This window comes from Monodon monoceros, unplaced genomic scaffold (assembly GCF_005190385.1).
Source record: "Monodon monoceros isolate NGI ecotype Baffin Bay Population unplaced genomic scaffold, NGI_Narwhal_1 Super_Scaffold_21, whole genome shotgun sequence".
Taxonomy (NCBI): domain Eukaryota; kingdom Metazoa; phylum Chordata; class Mammalia; order Artiodactyla; family Monodontidae; genus Monodon; species Monodon monoceros.
In genome coordinates this window covers 83,829,209-83,846,264 of record NW_021703778.1, presented here as the reverse complement: position 1 = coordinate 83,846,264, position 17,056 = coordinate 83,829,209, and the positions used below count along the sequence as shown (strand labels likewise).

Sequence of the window (17,056 nt, the reverse complement as noted above, 5' to 3'; positions counted from 1 at the left end):
TTAGATGCTCAAAGCTTTTTCATCTTATAACTATAAGTTTGTAACCCTCTGACCAATCTCTCCCCATTTCCCCCACCCTCCAGACCCTGGAAACCACCACTCTACTCTTTGTTTCTAAGTTCAGCTTTTTTACATTCCGCATAGAAGTGATATACAGCATGAACCAATTTCTTCAATAAATAAATTATAAGGAAAAAAATGACAGAGGGACAATCTATATATTTTTAAATGTTTAGGAGATTTATCAACCAATTACAAAATATGGACTGAATTTGGATCCTGATTTGAATGAACTATAAAAAAATAAAATTTATAACCTAATCAGAGAAATCTGATAATACTAATCAAATTTATATATTAGCAAATATCAAAATAATATTATCAAATACTCACTAGATATTTGATTTTTTTAAAGTAATGCTAATTTTAAATGTGATAGTATTGTTTTTTTCTTTTTTTTGAATTTTATTTTATTTACTTTTTTATACAGCAGGTTCTTATTAGTTATCATTATATTTGTTTCTTAAAGAGTCCTTGCCATTTACAGATGCATAATGAAATGTTTGCTAATTAAATTATTTTTCAGGGATTTACTTTAAAATAATCTGTGGCAGGGAAGAGAAGTAGGTAAAATAAGATTGACCATTCATTGATAACTGCTGAAGTTGGAGCTTCATTGTAGTACTCTCTCTAGTTTTGTATATATTTGAAATTTTCCATATTAAAAAGTTAGAAAACAACAACTTTGCAGCAGCATCTGGCCTAGTTCATCCTATAGCCATACTCTCCTACATATCATGACACCACACTTCTGCTTTTTTTTTTTTTTCATTCATATAACAACCGTTTCTATCTGCTATGCAACTCAACATTCTTGAGCAGGATGGGGATCCCCATTTAGATATAATAACAGTCCAATCCCACCATGTTTACCATCTTAAGCAAGTGGCAAGAACTAACCAAAATGCTTCTGTGAATCTCACATATGCGGCTACTCAAATAAGGTTAATGTTCATTAGACGAGGAATCCAAGAACAAATGACTTAATCACCCTTGTGCAAATAGTTAAGCATATCAGCCCAGGGAATGGGTTCCCTTGGGCATTGAACTGCTTTCTGACATGATTCATTTTCATAAGGACACCGTATCTTTCTTTATGACAAACATACATCTATCAGTTAATAAAAGAGTTTGAGGGGAAAGGTACTGATTTGTATCCGGTCCATAAAAGGGCTGACATGTTCACAAATGCAAGAATTCTTATAGTCATGGGAAATAGGAAACAAAAGGAGGAAATAATTTAGCAAGGAAGCCTGTTATGTTTTCTGATTCTTCGATGTGTGACAATGTGTCAACTTATTTTCAAGGAGGGGCCCAAATGCATATGAGCAGTTGGGTCAATCCAAGGTCAAATTAGACATGTTGTCTAGAATTCTGCCAAATGTTCAACAATATAATAAGTCAGAATTGCTGACAAAAAAAAAAAAAAAGAAGAGGAAGAAGTAGGAAAACCTGGCGTGCATATTCTTGTAAAATTCTTAAAAGGTTTTCAAAAGTTTAAAAAGGAAAGCTTATTTTGTTATTTGAGGTTTATTTATTTCCTGGGAAGTTGGCAGAGTAGAGAAAGTACCTGGTATTTGTTTGTTTGTTTGTATCTATATTTTTGCTTTTTTATAAACTTCGATGGCATTGGTGGTTGTGTGATTTACCCCAAGGGAATGAGAGATATTAGGTAATTTGAACATGTTTAATGACAAGCAGAAAAATAACTATTATCTGTTTAAACTATTCCTTATTTAAAGCAGTCTTATTTTTATAGGCTGTGAATAAATATGAAGCAACCGCAACTTCTTAGAGTTTATTGCCAATCAGTTAAACAGAGGTTGGTGTATAAGGGTGCAGGGTATAGGAATTCTATCAAAGCTTTGTCTAAATTAAGATATGTATGTTTTGGTCCACTTTCCCAGATGTTCAATAGTTTAAGATCTCTTCAAAGCCAACTCTCATTAAAATCAAAATGGGAATCATTAAAAGAAAATGAAAAAACTAAAAAGATCTTCAATTTCTCAAAAGAAATAGGGCACAGAAGAAAAACAACAAATAAGAATCCCTTTGTACTGACTGAGCATTACGTTGCTACAAGGCATGAAGCCAAAGGAAGGGAATGCTCAGTTGGAAAGTGAAGGCCGTGGCTCTTCTCAGGGGCGGCTAATCTGAGTCAGCCTGGCCCCAAATCACACAAGCAAGGCCTGTCCACAAGGCGCCTAGAGAGAACAGCAATGACGGAGTGAGATGGAGTACTGGGTCTGTGGAAAAGGGAGCTTTCTTGGTCCAGAGGCAGATGTGTTATGTTTCCCACTCAGCATCCTTCCTCTTTTTTGCTACCTGAATTCCTCTTTCCTAAGAGGAACCCATTCCACATCCCTCAGTCCTGGACAGCCCAAGTGCCCAATTTCTTTGGTCACAGTGATGGGCACGTGACAGGAGCAGTGCCAGAGTTCTCAGTGAGATCTGATGTGTGAACGCTGGGAAAGGGTTTCTCTCTTTACCTCTGAGATCATAAGCTGAAAGGTAGTATGACTTGGAATTACCAGTCGTCATCTTGTCTACCCAATCATAACCAAATCTTTACTCTGATAAGGCAATTAAAGCACATTTCCAAAACGGCCAACCATGTGACCACAAAACAGTCCCAACTCTCAGGGCATCTCTTTGCAATACTGCCAAAGAAAGTGGTTTTCAGGCCAGTGCTTCCATTTCCTAAAATCTAAATTCCTTTCACAAAGGTTCTTGAAAAAAAAAGTGTTCAACAGGAAGGAGACAAGACCGTTTGCCAAATCTGCCAGTAAAAAAATGCAAACTTCTTTGAGAGCATTGGCGGGGCAGTGGGGGGGGGCAATATTAATAAGGAATAATTTGGGGGAAGGGGAAATTGAAAAAATAAAAACCTTATCCATACGTCGCCTTTAGGTATGTATAACCAGATCTCCACAGACAAAGGAAGTTTCCATTAAGATTATAATTTAAAAATTTTTGAAGTTCAAGTTCGCTTCCTATGCTTCTGAAAGTAATTAGCTCCAAGATGAGAAAGTGGAGACTGTGGTATCCAGATATTAATGATCATCTAACTTTAGATAAATGCATCAGGCCCTGTACCAGGAACTTGAAATGTATTATCTCATTAAATCTTGGGACAACTCAGAGGGGTGAGTATTATAATCTCATTTTACAGCTGAGGAAACTGAGGCTCAGACAGGTCAAGGCACTTGTCTGAGATTCCTTCCTAGTAGGTGGTGGAGCCAGGATTTGACCCCAGGCATTTCTGTATCCACACTTCCAAGCCTCCCTGAAAACACAGCCAATGGTTATTAGTGTTCACTGAAAATGACTCCTTGGTCCTTTCAAATATAATCCCACAAGCAATACCACTCTACCCAGCTACCCACAACCAGGCTCAAATAGGAAACAGTGTGAGGTAATTATAACATATACCCCAGCCACTAGCTCTGGGTTTTTATGACTGAACTGCCAAATCACTCCTAGCCAACTCTTCAGGAAATGTGCAGACACTTTCTCAGATTCCAGCTAAAACATCAACTATGTGGCCCTGGGGGATACAGAGCTCACAGGGTGGTAATGGGATATAAAATTTGCAAACTTGAGGTCAGTGGCCTAAACTCTGGGGTGTGAAGCAGCAGCAGTCCATGAAAGACTAAAAACTAGGTGTTGACTTGAAGGTTGTATATCAAGTCCTTCCCTGAAAGGCACTTGTTCACATCAGCTCAGACATTAACCCCATCAGTAAAGGGAGAGAAAGACAGTCCACATGTAGTTCTGCCTAGAATCCGTGGAAGAAGATAATAATATCAACAGGCTTGAGACAGGGTGTTCATTCTGAGAATTCAGCATTAGGTCCAATTCAAACATAGCTGATGTTCAATAAATAGTTGTCACTTGAAGTAGGCAAGTGTTCTATAAAATTGGTGGGATAGATGATACAGAAGACAAGAATTTAAGATTTTTTTTCTTCACTGGCATGCTTCTTGCTTGGAATCTAAATTTATAAATTGGTAGTGCAGACAGCTGAGTCAGCAACTTATAAGATAAAGAGTCTGAGCTTACAGACCTAGAACTGCCATGGTTCATCCTAGGACATCTGATGCTTTAATTGCTAATTATTAGTGTGAGTGTGGGGATGGAGGGAGTTACCCATAAGACTCCCAGAGAAGACTCCCACTTCTCTTTCTCCCACCCCCTCCCTACCCTCCTCCCTAGCAATCACCTCCCTTAAAAAGCCCCATCCCACTCAACCCCACCTAATCTGGAGGCTTCCACTGACAGCAAGGTAGAACTGTGGAGCTAAAACTCCAGTGCGCAGCCTGCCATCAGGGTTGCCCACTGAGAGACTGATCACACTGCCTAAGGCCAGATAAACAAGAAGAAAAATGTTCATGCCCACGTGATGTAGGGAGTTTGCTTATTTGCAGCACAGTTGAGGACTTGCAGATATCAGTCACCCTTTCTAGGGGAAGAAGACAACTAGGAGGCATGACCTCCTACCCAATAACACACTTCTACTTAAATCTGCCTTTGCCACCATGTGGCTCAGCTCCCACACCTATGAAGTCGAGAAGAAAATAAGAACCCTGAGCACTTTCTAACGAACTTTCTCTGGGCCTCAGTTTCAGCATCTATAAATTTCTAAAGTCTTTGCCACTATAGCCATTTTGTAATATTTTTATAAAGATGGATGGCCTGACTATGGAGGTAGATTGGAGTCATGAAAAAACAACATCTACAAACAAGAAGCGTCTTTAAAAGTTACTCATCAAAGGCACCAACCTATGAGGGTCTGACTACACGATCTCATAAATTGGCACCAAATGGACAGGGGAAATGGTAGGCAAAAAACCATTATCCATGAGGAGAGGGGATGCACCCAACAACATGGCACCATATACACAGGTTCATAATAAATGATGGATTAACCTGCTTTTCCATTATATTCCTCTAAATGTTTTTACAGGAATCTTTTCTGACATCCAAGCATCTTTCTTTCATGTCCTGCCTCTCCTCCATAAGCCCCTGGTCTCCTGAAGAGCCTGGTACCAATGTGGCCAGGAATGAGGTGGTTTTCATCAGTATCTATCAGACACCAGCATCTTCTCTGTCCAGCCCAGGTCCACTGGCTGATGGGACTCCACTCTAGAACTTTCTCCAAACTCTCTCCTCCTGCCTCCCTCAATCTTTCTCCTTCCCTCCCCTAACAAAAACCTTACCTCTGGTTTCCTTTTTGAACACCCCAAGACCCCCAAGTAAAAATGAACATTTTATTTAGAATTTCTTTTTCTTAATGTTTAACCCTTATTTGATATTCTTATTATCCCTATTTTATTTGTAGCTCAGCTTAGGAAGTTAAAGAAGAAGAAGAAAAAGAAGATGAGATGACAATGATGAAAAAGAAAAAGGAGGGGAAAATGGCAACGAGAAAGAAGAAGAAAAAGAGGAAGAGGACGAAGGAAAAGGAGAAGAAACAGAAAAACAAAACAAAACAAAACAAAACATAAGCCTGTCTCTGGAATACATCTCTTTATTAACAGAGATTTTACTACACTTCAGTTCAAAACCATGAACTTAACAGCAGACATAATGCGTCCATAGAGCCGACATAAATCTTGCCTCCCAACACCAACAACATAGAATGGTTGTACTATATTTGGACTTAGATGTGTTCGGATACTTATATTTGAATGTAAGTATGACTGATGGTCTAGGAATTCACAACCCTTCAAAACACTGAACCAAATCACTTGTCTAACGGCACAGTTCCCCCACTCTGAGCCTGCTTGCCGTCTGGAATACATCTTTGGCTGGGAATGGTGGAGATAGTGAATTTTCCTCTCTCCCTTCCGCTCTGAGGAGGCTGAATAAATAGACTCAGTGATAACTTCAACAAAAAAAAAGCCACTTGAGAAAGTGGTAAGTCACAAGAACTTAAAACTAGGATTTGATATAATAGAGCTTTGGATCTACAATCCAAACGACTGTATTCCTAACCCAATTTTATTCTATTAACAATGTGGCTACTCCATTTACGCAAAAAATAATCTTGTTCAGCTCACTACAATACCAGTTCTATTGACAATTGCACATCTATCTTTATTTACTAATTATAATCCCTGATTCCAGAAAAAAAATGTTTCTGAGGTATATTATACCAACAGATATATAGAAATGGGGCTATTAATAGAAATTGAAAGTAAAATCCCACGTAGAAGGAATGTAAAACATATCAGATACCTAAATTAATAAAATTAAGTGACTGTGCATTAAATTTGTCCCTGAGTTTCTTAGAGGCTAAAGGAAATGGGCGGAAAGTTAGGAGTTTTATAATTCTTTTATTTGGAAAAACAAAATTTGCCAGTTTTTTAGGAACTATGATTTTATTCCTGGGGTTTGTGAGTTCTTTAAATGCAAACTAAGGACAATGCCCCTAACATTAATCTAAAAGATCACAGAGATACATTATTCATGTAGCGTTTTGCGTTCTGAGGTTGCAGTAAGCAAAATACAATGAAGCCTCTTCAATGGGAAACTAAGTCAATCAGACTCGATCAAGTTAGAATTGAAACATCTTATTATCCTTCTCAAACACCCGCTGCCTCACTGTGGTAGCTGATCTCCAAAGAGGCTGCCCCAAATTCCTCCCCTCCCTGCAGACATAGGCTACTCCTCACCTGCATCAAGAGGCAGAGCTCATTAGTCCATGCCCTTGAACCTGAGCAAGGTCTGTGACTTGCATGGAATTTCGGACCAGGCTGTCTGAAGAAAGTCTGGTAGCTTCCACTTTTGTTTTCTTGGTATCCTGAGCTGCCTTGTAAAAAGTCTGGCTATGCTGCTGGATGGTCCATATGGAAAGGGAGACAATCTGAGACTATATGCAGGAGAACCAAGAAACCCAGCCAACCTGATAACATGTGAACCCACTTAAGCCCTTCCAGCCAGCTCTTAGCCATTCAACTCAGTCTGTGGACAACAGATGGGGTTAAAACATGTGACCAGAGATGAAGAGGCTATTGTTCAAGATCCAGCCCTAACAGACACTTACCCTGAACAAGGCCTGGTAGCTGCACCTGGGGCTCAGTTTCCCCATTTGCAAAAACACACTCAGTGGCCCCATCCCCAGGGGCAGGCCTAGGCAGGAGATCACATAGGAGATAGCTTTAAAACCTGTAAGGCCCCCAGCAGAGCCAGACAAGTGGCTCTTTGCTTCCTTTAGTCCCTTCCTCTGTCCATCCATTTGGATCAACCACACCAAAGTAAACAGGGCTGCAGGTGCCAGTCCATGATCACAGAACAAGAAACAGAACAAGAAACACAAGTGGACAAGAAACAGAAACACAAGTCCATCTTACTCATTCTGGACCCAACAGACATTGTGGAAAGCAGAGACAAGGTTCCCCACTGTGTCCTGTCCAAATTCCTGCCCTCCAGAATCATAAGAAATAATAAAATTATTGTTGCTTTAAGCCACTAAATTTGGGGTAATTTGTTACATAGAAATAAGATAACCAAAACACTCAAACAAAAATAGCTTGTTTCCTTGTAGTAGAGGGACTAGGAATGACTTTGTCTCTCTTCAGTTTCTCATTAATGATGCTATAATGCTTTTACATATAATAAGTTTCAATGTAGATGGACGTGGGAGTACCCAGGTGCCTCCTCGCCTTTGCCTCTCACAACCAAGTGGTCAAGTACTGCTCATGCTGCCACTCGAGCCTCCTCTTCACCCCCTCCACTGCTGTTGCTCTGGCCATCACCCACTCTCACCATGACTCGACTCCTATATTAGCCTCGCAAATCTCCCTGCCTCTAGTCTCCCTACTCACTAAACCATATTCCTTTGACACTTTGGCCAGAGTGGCAGAGATCGGATCATGTTCCCATCTTAGAATCCTTTACTAGCTCACCATCCTCAGCTTTCACAACAATCAGATAGTAGCATCATGTGTCCTTTAGTCCCTCTCCCACCCCAACCTATGGACAGACACACACGGTTGCATGCTGCACACCTTCAGGGGGCACTACTTGCATAGGCTACACTATGAATCGTGCCCCCCAAAGCCATGCAGTGCAAACCCTGCCCATCATACTCAATGTCCCTCAATCCCAAATATCTTATATCCTTTTTGTTTCATGCCTTTTTCACTCAAATTTTTCCTTATTTCTCTCCTATACTTCCTCCAAGCTCTAATATATATATAATTTACCTTACCCAGTCAATCAATCAAATTGGTCAGACATTCAAAAATTGTCTACTGAATTCTTACCATGTGCCCAGTTCCTAGGTATACCTAGTGATAAAACAAACAAAAACTGAGCCCTCGGGAAGTTCTCAGTACTACTAAATAGTCACTTATTTATCACATAGACCAGAGATTAGCAAACCTTTTCTGTAAAGGGCCAAGCAGCAAATAATTCAGTTTTGCGGTGCCCTACTGTCTGTCACAACTACTCTCACTCTGCCACTTTGTGTGAAAGCAGACATAGATAAAGCATAAACAAATGGGCATGGCTTTGTTTCAATACAATTTTACTTACAAAACAGGCAGTCTGGTCCACGGTTTGCTAACCCCTGACAGACTTTCACTGTGAAGTCTTTTCTGAAAAATCCCATTCCCACAATGATGCGTCCCTAGTCATAGGACTGCATCTGCCTTCGATAAACATTGAGTCTTTCTCCACAGCAATGGTAGAACATGCTGGCGAAATGAAGGTATCAGGAATGTGCAAGAAAGAAAGTTACCACATATAGGATTTATTGTAATTGAGAATCATTAAAATATATTGGTTAAGAGCACTCACTAGGAAGCCAGATTCCTCAACTCTATCTCTTACTAGTTTATGTCCCTGGAGGAATAACTAAAATTACTGAAAAACTGCATCCCTCAGTTTCCTCATCTGTTAAATGGGCAAGTAGGTAAAATGTTCCTCATAAAGGAGCTGTGTATTAAATGAATAATATATGTACAGTGCAATAGTGAGTGATATACCAGAGCTTGCTATTCTTTCCCACAGGATACAACCAAGGTGAAAAATGATACAGAAAGAATTAAATAGTTCATCATATTGATGAGAACTTAAGACACATACCAGTTTCCCCTGGAAAGAGAAACACCTCTTGCAACTCTATTCTGAAAGAAGTTCCTCACGTGGAACATGAGAGCAAGAGATTCTGAATGACATAATGAGGAATGTCTCCAGCTCGGAACCATGGGCAATGCAGACGGAGGGTGCCTGTGATGGTTACCTACCACACTCAATAGAAGTTCAAGGTATAATACAAAAATACACGTGCTACCCAAAGACCCCACAGCTCAGACATTCTGTAAGTCCTTCTGTGTTTTATTAGTGTCTTTGCAGAAATATCAAAGTTTCTTCTTTGACAAAATATTATATTACTACATTATTAACTATACCTGGGATTTGTGAACTAGCATGAAGGAATATTAGGAATTTTAAGTGGAATTTTACCAAAGTCTTAGTACTGCATTTTTGTCCAGAGGAATGAAAACCAAAACCATAACTAAAATTAATGGAGAAAGAAAATTTAATATTAAGAATTTGTCTTTAAAACTTAATCTTTGCATATCTCAGCTCTCACAGCTGTAAAGGGAAGGTAATAAAAGGACTCACCCTATAGAGATGTTATGAGCATAGAATGAGCTATAACATGTAAAACACTAAGACAAGTGCCTGGTACCTAAATGTCATCTAATCGTCACCTACCACTGCTACAAATGTTATTATTATTTATTTTTTACTTACTCCTATACCCCATGCCCTTTCCTACCTTTCTGCTGCTTCCTGATTTTTGTAATGCATCTGATTCTCCTACCAAATATTAAGCCTCTCCAGCCTGTGGGTGCTATGTCTCTGGCATTCCACAAAGCAAGGTAGCATTCAATCAAGGCTTCTTGAATTAATGAATTCTTTGAATCCCAGCTTCCACAAGTTAGTGTTAAAATGCTTACGACAGGATTCTTGCTTTTGATGATTTTACAATCTAATGGGAAAATCAAGCTTAACAAACTTGAAATATTAAACTCTCATATGCCTGCCATATAACTCAGGCCTGATACGTTACTGATTTCAGTTTTCTTTAAAAATTTCATGGAACAAAATTCTAAGTTTCTAGAAAAGGCCTATTTGTTGGGTTAGTTTCTAGACACAAAGAAATTGTTAATACAGTTTATTTCTCTTTCAAGAAAACAGTTTTTAAATCTTATTTTCACCTTGAAAATTAAGGCTAAAATTCAGAAATTGGTTAGGCTTAGTGTTTGGTTTATTGCAGGAAAAAACAAACAAATTATGTGTGAGTATCCTAATAATTTGTCCAGCATTTGGCCTGATTAGAGTCAGTAGCATAATACTATAATCTTTTAAAGTACCTGCTATACAAGAAGACGGAGGAATGTTTCACTATTTTTTTAAAAAATTCCAAATAAGCTTGTAGGGATGTCTGTACTGCCATTTCCATCATCCCTAACCTCATTTCACTATAACTTGATGTATCAATATGTTTAAATTAATTTGTGATACCAACAACTTATGCATTTTTATAAATAATCTCTATGTCTTAAATGTTACAAAATAAATCCCATAAATAATATTTTGTCTCCATCTTCTTGTTTAAAATGTGGAATTGCTGAAACCTTTTATTTAAGAATATCTTTTTTTAATGCTGTCGCAATATTTTAGCTTAATCTATTTAGTAAATGAAATGACAAACCATACCACTGCAGGAGTTTTTCCCCATATTTAATTATTAGCCTATCTGACTTCAGATGAAGTCTTAAAGTCTTCTTTATAAAGTAAAATGGACTTTATGAAGTCTACAGAACTTTTTCTGTGTGCCCTGCTAAAGGTCTTTATTTTAGTAACAGACGTCTGTGTAATTAATCCCTCTGAGTTTGTCATCACATAATCTATCCTGTGTATGAACTGTTCCATGTATATTTTTCTGGTAACAAGACCCCTGGAAAAAAATAAACAAATAAACAAAGACCAAAAGGAATCATGCACAAGGGGACAAATTGTGTGAAATACAACCAGTCTCATACACTTATAAGCCAGGCAATAAGCATAGAAGTTCTCAGTCCATCTTATCAGAGATTTGGGAAAAGGAGGTTTCACTCTAAAGAATTTTTCCCTTTGATGGGAAACTGTAATATTTCCTTATTTGGGAGCTAAAGCAATAAGGCAAACATAAATAAATGGTGCATAAGTACTGCTATTCAAGTAGAGTTATGTGTTTTTTTTAAATTAGATTGTCTCCCACACTTTTTGCCTAATCACAGAAGTTAAGAATTTAGCTGAGAAAAATTCTTCTGAACTAAAATTCAAACAAGCTAGGATTTTATTATTTCTCATAAAGTCATTTCACACATGTTAAGCAGTGCCCAGGCAAACAAAAACTACTATACATTCATTACTTGAAAACGTTTTTGAAACTTGCAAAAGTCTCATTTCAAAACACAGAGAAATGTAATTTTTTCAGAGTGACTGGGGACCACACTCATTCCATTAAAAGAAGGATTTCCTGTAAAAACAGAAATTGGCGATTTACTCTAAGAAAACACAGCGAAAGCTGGGAAGAAACTTGAGGATGCTTAAATTTCCACTGTGGAACAACTTCTGCTGCCCAGTGAGAAGGGAAAAAAAAAAAAGAACACCTGCAACAGGATGGGAGGAGAGAAAGACAGGCTAGGACTACACACCCAAAGAGGGAAAAACCACGCAGGTCCCTGTCTGGGACGCAAAGGAGCTGACAGGAAAGGAATACATATCCAAAGAAGAATACCCAGACAAATTCTGTGGTCACCTGTCACATCAGAGAAAGAGAAGAAGGCAGTAATTTGTAGGAGAGCCCAGATCAATGCATGGAAGACACTGATGAGTTTAAAGCACCTTTTACCTAGAGGAAATATTAGTGAGGTGCTGAAAGTTGCTGCCACCAACTGGGCATCAGGCGGACTTAGGGATTACAGATCACTTTCACTTCATAAACTGTGCATCAAAATGGTAAACAGGTTTTACTGTAGTCAGAGAGGTTAGTTCTGAAGCTGGTAATATTTTAACTCGCAAAAATAGAAGTTTTAAGCAATAACTGGAAAAATGGAACACACAACTGCTCTTCCTGATGATTTATACAGCATGGTGTGGTTAAAAGACTTATTCATGTGAGACTGTAATAGCAATAAGCAGAGAGAATACATCTCAAATGCTACTCAGATTTAAGGTCAAAATTGGCATTTGTTTAAAACTTATGGGTAAACCTTTGATCCAGCAATTCTATTTTCCTTTATTAATTTATATTACATATAAATATTCACATGTACACAAACACGCAAGTAGAAGAATGTTGGTAACAGCAAAAAATTTCATATAATCTAAAGAGCCATCATTAGGGAAATGTTCCAGCCACATTATGGGATTCTATACGCCAAGAGAATGCACGAAGTAGATCCCTATGAGTTGATAGATGGATGCACTAAAGATATATAAAAGTAAGCAAGGTTCGAACAGTATGTATGGTATATTCTATGCATTAAAAAGGATACACACACATATCTATCTGTGTGTGTATATATACATATATATTATATATATATATATATTTGGATATGTATTATACTATTTCTAGAAAAATACATAAGACAATGGTATCTGAGAGGTATTTACAATTAAATATTTTTAATTGTATATCCTTTTAAATTTTTATTTTTTACCCCAAGTATATGTATATAATACATATATACATATAACATTTTAGATAACATAAGAACTATAAAAATAAAAACCTTTATATTATAAAGGTTCATTATTATAGCATATTAATATATATTGTTATGCTATAAAGGTTAATTATAATTATTTGTTAAACTTTTCATATGTATGCAAAATCTCATAGATAACATGAGAATTAGGAACACTCATAATTACTGATCTATTAATACCATGTTTGGGGGAAGGCTTTATGAAGAGTCTGCAATAAGGTAACGTCCACGTTAGTGACCAAATACTATAACACAGAGAAGTGTTTCTTTATAATCTTAAAAAAATGTAAAACCCAGAAGAACTAAGTGCTGGTGTGAGTAAAAGCATGGGACAGCCTGCTAAGCAACAAAGTAAGGCTTAGTTTCTGTTTTCACATTGAGTTAGGGCCTCCCGAGGAAACACGCTGGTTGGTGATAGCACATAGAGACGAGACAAATGTCTGGCTAGGCCTAATGTCTCCCTGCAGACCTTCATCCACAGAATTAAACCCCTACTTCCTCTCTCTCTATGGGAGCAATGCCATCAGGCTTAGCTGTTGAGCTAATATATATGGCAGAAATATATTTTTTGAAGTTAAAGTGCTAGGCTAAATCAGGTCCTTTTGAGAAAGGGTGAAAATCAGTTTCAGTCCATCTACTGCACTGGCCATGGGCCGTGCACACAGGGCAAGACATGTCTGCTGCCTGATCAGTATCAGGCTTAACATGATAAGCAAATTTCCTTTCCAGCACTGTTGGAATCTGTGATTTATTTTCCACAAAGGCCAAGATGGAACTAAGTTAATCATAACTATTTCCTAGGGTCAGAAAATCATGCATATTCCACCACGGCCTAAGTGCTTGGCTCTGAAAACCATGTCGTCCCAGATCTAGAGCTGGACTCAAAAACTGGTCCGTTCAGTTTACTGTACTTTTTCCTTCCCATACCTGGGCCATACAAACACAAATTTCACTACATATATATAATAAAAACAGCCCATAACAAAAAAAGAATACATGAAATGTCCAGCCACATATGCAAGTGGACACCATCACTTGGTCACTCAGGGTCATATAATCAAACTACACCGCTACTCAAAAAAGAGCAGCAATGAGAATCATAAGAACGTCATAGAAAGCTCTGTGTATTTACTGTCTAGGCTCATTACAGGATCCTCCAAGGAGACAAAATGGATCATTTATAATCCCTCCTGCTGCTTCTCCGGAGGCTTGAACTTAAACACTCTCAGAACGAGATACTTCATTTTCAATTTGAACAATTTTAAGGGAAGTGTACTCCCACTCTTCTTCAATTCAGGGAACTGGCAATCCTTATAGAGTCAACCTGCCTGATTTAAATATTTTCTGCTAAAACATTTTCTGTACTAGGGGCATAAGAAGGTGGTGAAATGCTCAGTTGCATCTGAGTAACACACACGACAGGTTAAAAACACTCCTTCAAGGCCAGCCACAGCAGCATTACTGCCCGGATGAAATAAAGAGCTTCTAACAACCGCAAAACAACTTCTCAGAAACACTTGCCCTGCTCTGCTTCCAGTGTAGACATCTGAAAGGAAAATTCAGTCCCTAATTTTAATAAGCATAACTTAGAGGAGAACCAACCATTAACTATTTGTCTTCTCTGACTGTCTGTCCCTGAAATCCCTTTCTTTCCTTGCTCCCTTACAAACAGAGCATCTACAAAGATGCCCACAAGGCAAGTACTTTCCCTAAACACAACCGGAATTGGTATGAAGAGAAAGGATGGGCTGCTCCTCTTCTCAGTCGCAGCTCCTCCCCTTCTTCCTCAAAGAACCCTTCTCGCCTCCCAAAATCAGCCTCGACAATGGCCCAAGATTCCTTTTAGCCATGACCTCTCCTCTGGGGCAGAAATCCTTAAAGCGTAGAGGCAAGGTGGTTTAGCCACAAACGCGGCGAGAACTGGATAACGCTTGCATCTCTAAGGTGCCCCCAGGAGGTCTTGTCAAGGATCCTTCTACTGTCGAGAATCGACCCTGTCAGTTCCTCTGGATCTTGATACTCGGGAGAAAAGGGAGGGGACACCCACACCAAAGGAGCTGGCCCGTTCCATTACCCTTTAAGCGCGTCGTGTCCTCCACCGCCTCTTCTCTTGGCCCGGCTGGCTCTGGTTTCCTTCACGTTCCCAGCCTCCAAATTGGCGTCCGCCCCATGGCTCGTGTAGGAAGCTAAGAGCACGGTAAATCCCAGGGCGACCTCCAGCAGCCCCCCTCGCCGCATGATGTCGAGCGGCCGCCGGCTCCCGCCGCCTCTCGCCGCGCCCCGGGCTCGGTCCGGGGCCGCCGCTGCGCCCTGGAGCGCGCCGCGCCGCCGGGGTCCCGCTCTCCCGCCGCCCGTCCCCTGGGCCGGGCTCCTCCCGCCTTCTCCAGGCGCTGCTCCCACTTCGGGCGGCCCCTGCTAGCTGCAACAGACAAATCGCCGAAGCGGGGGAGACATTCAGGGCTTCGGGATGCTGAAGCCTCGGGGTCCCCATTCCCGAGCCCAACCCGCGCGCCGCCTGCGCGTGGCGCAGTTACTTTGGGTAAGTGAAGACCGTTTGGTCCACAGCTGGCTGAAAAGCCCAGGCCCCCGGCGGCAGCGGCTCTAGCCAGCCCCTCGGCCTCCCGGGCGCCGCCTGAAAAAAGCGCCGCAAAGTACCCATGTCCCGAGCAGTTCTAAACCCTGGGGCAAGCTCGCTGGGTTTATTTTTTACTAGCACGAATTGCGCGCGATGCGCGCTCTGACACCCCAGCTCCCCAGCCTGTCCTCTCCGCCAAGCCGCGGGGCTGGAAGCCCGCCGCGCCGTCCCCGGCCGGCTCCGGGCACTGCCACCGCCCCCCCCGAGCATCTGACGCCGAGCCCGGCACCGGGAGCCCCGGGCCAGGAAGCTGTCAGGCAGGGGAGGGCCAGCGCCAGCTCTGGACGTTCCGGGACAGCCCCTCACCCCAGTCCCTGTCCCTGCCCTCAGCGCGGCGCAAACGCAAAAGCCTCCGTGGCTGAAGCTCCAGCCGCGGTGGCCGCCCGACCCCAGTCGGGACCCCAGCTGCACCCACTGGAGAAGTGGCGGCTCCGGCTCCCGAGGCGGCGGCAGCTGTTCCTCGGTCCTGGCCGCGGCAGCCCTTGCCCCGCTCTGTCCGCAGCTGTCCCAGCTGTGGTCGCCTGTCCGCCTGCGGCACCCACAGTCTCTGCCGCGGCTCCCGCGGCCCCCTCCTTTCCCCACCTCTTCAAGTATCGTCTGCGCAGCGGTTTCTCGCGAGAGAAATACTTTTTTTAAAAAAAGAAAGGAAAAAGAAAATGACACCCCCTCCTACATCCCCCTCATCACCACCCCACCCCTCGGCCCCATCCATCCTTCCTTTCCACTCCCCTTTGCCAGCCACCGCCTCGGCGCGGGGGCCTCCCTCGCTCGCAGGATTAGCGCAGTGGGAGGAGGCAGAGGTGATCGGCTCCTGCCCGGCCTGGGATTTCGCGTTTTAGGGTGAGGAGTTGAGGGAAGAAGTCGAGTAGCGGTTTCACCCGCAGTGCGGCTGGGAGGTCTAGACCCGAGATTAGCCTCCCCCGCGATCTGGGAAGCCCTGCGGGCGCGGAAGACTGTGCCACCTGTACCTAGAACGCGCGCTGGAGACGGCGGCTCGGAGTCCCCAGCGGCCCCGGCGAGAGAGGAGACGCGTCCCGGTTGCCCGCGTCTCCCCGGCGCCGCCTCACTGCGTCTCTCGGGCTGGGCACAGAGCGGAGGCCGGAGGCCCGAGGCCCGGAGGCCGGGGCAGGGCGCGGCGGGGGCGCAGCGGCGGCCGGGGCTGCTGTGCGAACGGGGGAGGGGGCTCCGCGCTGCCACCGGCGTCGAGAGCCCGCTCGAGGCGCGGTTCTGAGCCTTGGTTCAAGTCACCCAGGCTGAACCCAAGATGCTCCAAGAGTCTGAGTGGGATTCCGACCCAGAGGCCTGTGAATATTGGAACCTGGCGTTTGGGATGGAGGCAGTGAAGGGGCGGTCCTTTTCCCCAGCCCACAGCTAAGATTGGGCTTCTCCTGGACGACCCTAGACCCTAGACCCTAGACCCTATTTCACCTCCCCAAACATTCATATTCTCTCTCTCCCTCTCTCTCTCCCTCCCCCTCTCCCTTTCCCTCTCCCTCTCCCTCTCTCTCTCTCTCTCTCTCTCTCTCTCTCTCTCTCACACACACACACACACACACACACACACACACACACACACACACAC

At 42.1% G+C, this 17,056-nt stretch overlaps 1 protein-coding gene across 1 annotated transcript in view; it reads right to left on the bottom strand.

Moving 5' to 3' along the window:
* FBN1 (fibrillin 1) overlaps positions 1–15,254 on the bottom strand; it is a 252,366-nt gene extending 237,112 nt beyond the window's left edge. Inside the window, exon 1 of the mRNA XM_029237630.1 lies at positions 14,914–15,254. Coding sequence (XP_029093463.1) covers positions 14,914–15,077 — 164 coding nt within the window. The 5' untranslated portion in view covers positions 15,078–15,254. The remainder of the gene's footprint in view (positions 1–14,913) is intronic.
* Positions 15,255–17,056: the final 1,802 nt, after the last annotated feature.